Consider the following 6,059-nt stretch of genomic DNA (forward strand, 5'->3'; position numbering starts at 1 on the left):
ACGATAGTTCCTTCCTGACATCAATGGTGGTGTTGGAAGATCAAATTTTTCTAGGTATGATCTTTCATACTCCGTATCTTACTTTATCAGATCGATTTTGGATGGTTTCTGATGGTTGCCGTGGGGAGGTTTGTCATTGCAAATTTGTTCTCGACTGCTACGTCCTCGTCAATGTTGTTTCGTGCTCTTGGAACCCATTAATACCAACCATGTTGTTAAAGTTCGTCTTTCCTGGAATTCTGGTGGTGATACTCTTGTTGATGTTGGTTGATTGTTTTATTGGGTACGTCGCGCGCGAAACCTTGATATTGCAGCTCAAAATCAAAATTATGGGAAAACCCTCGTGGTATTTATAAGTCCGGGGCTATGTCATGGAAGAAGAAAGGAGTTTTAAAAGGTCAGTGATTTTCTAGTTTCTTTTAAACTTCCCAAGACCCCTCATATAATCTCCAGTGGGGATCAGTCGGAGCACGTAAGAATGCCACTTATAATTCTGAAAACAGCTCATGTGTTTTTATCATATACTATTCGCTACTATAAATATAGGGATTTGCTAGTTCTCAGCTAACTTAGTGCTCAGTCAAGTCTTACACCTTTTGATTTGCATCTTAATTCGTGCTAGTCATGTGTTGCAAAATGAGAATGAAATTTAGTTCTCGGTCCACTGAAATAGTCACACCCATAAATATACTATGGTATTGATTCTTTATAAAAGTGTAGGAGTCCTCGGACGCAACTTGCATATTTTGAAATGGTTAGTACAAATTGTGTGTATACCCGAATATTTGTTTTCAAAAGGAAAAAAAAAAAACCAAAGTCACGCGAAACTGTAGAAGATACCCACGCTCATCTCGAACACAACGAGCGATACACGACATTTGTCGAGGCCACCTCAACTCCTCATCTACAGTATAACCCATCTCCCAATCCCGACACTCTGTAGTCCCACACCAGACACCACTACTTATTTCACCGGCACCAACAAGACACGGCGTCGCAGGTGGCCGGCCAGACCGTTTTGCAGCTATTTCTCCACGGCTACAGGCTACAGCGCCGCCAGCCTGGTGATGTTGATGGGGTGGACGTACCGCCCCGAGTCGGCGAAGAGCGCCAGCGCGGCCACCGCCGACGCCGTCTCCGTCGGGTGGAAGCCGTCCCAGAAGAGGTAGGCGGCGCGGTCCGGGCACAGCGTCGCCGACTTGTCGCACTTGGCCAGTCCCAAGATCCCCGCGCCGCCGCAGCACCCCGTGTCCACCACATCTGCCAAAATTGACGCCGTCAGAAAGACGATCGATCCCGACACAGCGACAGACATATGTGAGCGCGCGTGTTACAGCCGGTCGACTTACTCATAGCATTAGATGATGAGCCGGTGCTGTTGAAGACGGAGTCGGCCATGGCGGCGGAGTCGCAGATGGAGAAGTTCATGCCGGCGAGGCCGGCGCTCAGGTCCTGAAGCATCGAGAGCAGCATGCGGTAGAGCTGCCTGGAGAGTCTGTTGGCCGTGCCGAAGCAGTAGTACCCGTCCAGGTCGTCCTTCAGCCACCCGGCGGACCTCTGCGACGGGCAGCACCCCACCAGCGACGGGCTCACGATGCTGAACTTCCTCGCCCCGGCTGCGTACAGCTCCTGCAGGTAGCTCCGGTAAGCGGCGACGAGGCCTTGCAGGAAGGCGGTGTCGTTGCGGTTAGGGCACGAGGTGGCGTTGCCGCCGACGTACTCGAACAGGTCGTTGCTGCCGACGCTGATGAAGACGAGCGACCTGGAGACGAGGTCTGACGAGCAGTTCCCCAGCATCTGGACGACCGACGCGAAACTGTCGAGCTGGTCGCTCATGCTGTGCACTTGCCCACACTGCGCAAAGAAAGACGATAAAGTGGTATATTACGGGCGTGTATCGAGAGAAATTAGCCTAGAGCAAAGTGTTGGTGTTGCGTACGTACAAGTGCTTTGCCCGTTACATCCTGCAGTCCTGAGCCTCCTGACGCGAAGTTGATTCCGCTCCTCATCTGTTCAATGATTCCCTCGGGCGGCAGGGATCCGTATGCTGGTGGGCTCTCGGCGAATCCAAGAAATCGAGCTGTTCACCAAAAGCAACAAAATGGTCACCCTCTAGCTTTCGCTTTATGGTCTGGGAAATTACGAATGGTACTCCCCATCAGTTCAATGAATAAGACTTTTTTGAAAAGAAAGTAGAAGTTTGATCAAACTTCTAGAAAGAAGTATCAACAACTATAATACTACATTGATATATATATCACATGGAAATACACTTCATGATGCATCTAATGATATTAATTTAGTATTGTACATCTTAATGATTTTTTCTAAAAACATGGTAAAACTTAACATAGTTTGACTTTTTCACAAAACAAATTACACCTTACTCATTGCAACGAAGGTAGTATTATTTCGGGAAACTGAATCGAAAGAAAACTTTAAACTGCTTTGCTATTTCGTAGAAGAATAACTATGGAAAAATATAAGGACCGGGTGTTTAGACTTTAGAACATATATAGTGATCGAGATGCCAGCCGTTCGATTTTAGAAGGGATGAGCCACCAAATCAAATTGCCACATGGCAACTTTCCATTGGTCCGCTCCGTATATTGTCGGGGCGATATTGACGTTCATATCTATTTATAAGTCGATGTTGAAAACCATTTTATCTAAACATCTAGATTTGTGTAAGTACTAACATGTGAGAAGATCTCCATCTAACGGCTAGGAATATAGAGTGGGAAATGAATATTGCAAAGAAACTGAGAAATATTTACTCCCTAGCTAAAATATGTCTAAAATCATGCACATCATGTAAATTTAGAAAAATAAATCACAAGCTCAAGAAATTCTGAGCATGGATGCCTTGGCCACATGGACCATTGCATTAGGATTAAATTCTAGTCGTACCCAACAAAATACTAGCGTTGTACAAAATTGGACGAAGTGATATATCTAAAATTGGACTAATGAACATCTATCAAAATTAATCATATTGAGCATACATGATCGAGTAGTTCTATCGATCTAACATCAATGTCCTAATTTGTTTTGTCACTTAATTTTTTTATTGATTAGAATCGCTCAAGATATCAACTGAGTTTAACTAAACTTATTCTAGAAAGTTCTTATTATAAGTTGAGTAGAAAATTCAGATTTCCAAGTTGATCATCATGCGCGATGTTTCGTTTCCTAACATAAACAATTTAGTTGGTATTTACTTCATAATTGTTTTAGATGCAATTTGCAAATAACAAACATTGGTAACTTTGAGTTTGTTTGAACACCACTTAAAAACATGACCAATTAGCTATTTTTTTGAATCACATATATATATAGGTGCATTATAGTGTCTCTTCAGTCATTTCAATTGGTTTGTAGTTAGTTTACATTAAAATATTCAAAATATATGTCAGCAAAGCACTCCCTAATTTTCCTTTTACGCCTATATTGAGTGAATATTTGCGTAGTATAATAGCCACATGGCAACAATAGATCCTGGCGGTTACCTTGCGCCCTCACTTCCAAAATCCAATGACTAGCAACTCGTTCGCTCCACGTTCCAAAATCCAAACGTTGATTCTTTACAAATTCCCATTTCTTCTCTATTTTCTCAAAGGTAGGCTAAACAATTTGACCTCAAAGGTTTACCTCCACCAATTCCAAATCGTACACACAATACCGGTCCCAGATTTCCGACGTTTCACTATTCTGTCTGCGCTGTGCTTTCAGTCATGTTGGGAGGCTTTGGCCCCCAGCGCCTAGATCGTCACCCCGTGACCGAAAGGACACAGCAGCTTTCAGCAAGAAAGTTGTTATCATCTCTCGAAGAAGAAAAAAAATTCCTGTCCTTTGTTGCATTTTAACTGTAAACCATATGCTATTCTAGCAAGGTCTCTTTGACAGAAACTAATTCGACTAAAACCATACGCTATTCAGGCCAGTAAGCTCCCTAGCTTCAATGGAAGCTAAGTGGCATCGTATTCATAATACACGATAACATAGAATTTTCAGTGTTCGGCGAGTGCGTTTTGTTCAGAACTGGTATTGAACTCCTCTAACATATAGCAAAAGAATTATAGCCTCTGTATATAAGACCTGAACTGAAATACCTATGTGGTCAGCAAGGTTGTAGCCGTTGCTGAAGCGGCCGGTGGGCGCGTGGGAGGGGTAGTCGACGCCGTAGCGCGCGTAGTTGGCCCTGCAGTCGTCCGAGCAGCCCGGCAAAAAGTTGTTGTTGCCGACGTCCACCGTGGAGTCCCCGAACACGAACATGGCCGGCACGAGCGGCTCCCCGTCCCCGGCGCCGGCGCCTAGCAGCGCGAGCTCCAGCAAGCACAGCGCAACGAGGGCGAATGCCCCGCCGTGCCTCGCCGCCATTGGAGCCCTCTTCTACGTACGTATCCGGTGTTCTGCCGCTCTGGTTCTAGCTTGACCGCGCGTTTGAAGGTGTCACTGGCGTGCGTATATATACACTCTGCCCGAGCAACAAGACTACATGTATCGTACATACTATCATGCACTTCCTGCCATTATAATATGACGAGAGAAATCATAATAATCTCATAGGTAGATAATCGTACCATTGTACCTAGAATTTGAAAGTTACTGATAAATAGATGTTATACACTAATCAAATACTCCTACATGATATCACAGAGAAAGTATCATCTATTAGTGTGTCACTGCAATTAATGATGAGATAGATCATAGTGGTATCATAGTTATATGTAGATACTGCATCATAGCATAAATAATTTTAAAAATAATGACAAATAAGTCGTGTACACTATTTTACATTGAGATTCTATAAATAAATAAATTTAATAAGACTATGATACTGGTACTCCCTCCATACCACAAAGGATGTCTCAACATTGTCTAAATTTAGACGTATCTAAACACAACTTAATATATAAATACATTTAAATTTAGACAAAATTAAAATATCTTTTTGTGGGAGAGAGAGACGTACATCAACATGAAATCGTGAATTATAAAGATAGTATCATCTAGTAGTATAATACGATGATATTACTATATCATACTGCTCACTATAACAGGTGAGCCCATATATAGTAAAGTAAAATATGCATTGCCCAGTCATCTTTTACATGATTACATCGGTAGCATGATTATATCTGAACAACGACATGGGCTTAGCCTAGTGGTTGGGGCCGTAGTGGCGCACCCCAATGACTAGAGTTCAATTCCTGTTATGGATGAATTTTGGAATTGTCACGCAAAATTCCTCCTAGACACGGTTTCTTTTTTTTTTTTTTTTTGATTACATCGGTACATTGTTCGATTTTAAGAAATCCTTCACCGTAGTAATTGTCTACAAAAACAGTATCGTCGAATCCCTCGCCGCGGTAAACGACGCAGGTGATATGCTTCTTGTTCTGTAATGCAGAAGCGGTTAACCATTCTGCATGTGTATCTCAGTCAAGCTAACATAGTACTGTAATTACTGTAAACGTCCTGACAAGAGCAAATCCGCAATGCATGGCGACTTGCCATTGGACTGAAGCGTATACGTTTTCTTATGCCAGAGTATGTAAGGCAGTGACTGGTGAATAACTCTAGCTACAATGCGTAGTATAGTAGTGGAAAAGGAAGTTCAAGCTTGGATTTTCAGTCAGTGCGCGGTTGCGAGCCGGTTGGCGTATTATGGTTCAGAATACGAGTGCGTACATGCGTACAAAAAGCGATATCGAGACGCGACGTCTCCACGGGGTCGCGAAGCTGGCACTGTGATTGTGAAGTGCATAGAACGGGACGTGGTCGGCATGACCTCGCTGGTCGCCTTGTAGTTTAACCGCTAGCGTGTTTCTATGTAAAATTATGAGGTGCTCAGGTACGTGACTGCTTTCGTCAGTTTTTTTTTTTAAATCGAGGCAAAATAATCCTTGCCATATTCATTAATACAGGGATACAACAGACACACAGAGATTGGCTGATTTATTAGCAGGAAATCAGCCAAAAACCTAAACAAGTACCCCGCGGAGGCGCCCACCGTCATGGAGGACCACCGTCACGGGGCAAACAGAGCCACCCTC

General features: G+C 43.5%; 1 protein-coding gene across 1 annotated transcript; it reads right to left on the reverse strand.

The window, feature by feature from the left end:
- Window positions 1–672: 672 nt before the first annotated feature.
- On the reverse strand, window positions 673–4,413 carry LOC127335946 (GDSL esterase/lipase At4g16230). The gene is made up of 4 exons (XM_051362680.1): window positions 4,113–4,413; window positions 1,944–2,080; window positions 1,350–1,854; window positions 673–1,260 (listed from the first exon to the last, which is right to left on the reverse strand). The coding sequence occupies exons 1-4, from the start codon at window positions 4,378–4,380 to the stop codon at window positions 1,046–1,048; spliced, it is 1,125 nt and encodes a 374-aa protein (XP_051218640.1). The 5' UTR covers window positions 4,381–4,413; the 3' UTR covers window positions 673–1,045.
- Between the last annotated feature and the right edge of the window lie 1,646 nt (window positions 4,414–6,059).

The sequence above is a fragment of the Lolium perenne genome, chromosome 2 (genome assembly GCF_019359855.2).
Source record: "Lolium perenne isolate Kyuss_39 chromosome 2, Kyuss_2.0, whole genome shotgun sequence".
In the NCBI taxonomy this organism is placed as follows: Eukaryota; Viridiplantae; Streptophyta; class Magnoliopsida; order Poales; family Poaceae; genus Lolium; species Lolium perenne.

What these genes read in the sequence shown, in the direction of transcription:
- LOC127335946 (XM_051362680.1), bottom strand. Translation starts at nt 4,380, where the DNA reads ATGGCGGCGAGGCACGGCGGGGCATTCGCCCTCGTTGCGCTGTGCTTG. An exon ending in CAACCTTGCTGACCACATAG is followed by an intron (nt 2,081 to 4,112) that starts GTATTTCAGTTC and finishes TTTGGTGAACAG; the next exon opens with CTCGATTTCTTGGATTCGCC. An exon ending in ATGTAACGGGCAAAGCACTT is followed by an intron (nt 1,855 to 1,943) that starts GTACGTACGCAA and finishes TTCTTTGCGCAG; the next exon opens with TGTGGGCAAGTGCACAGCAT.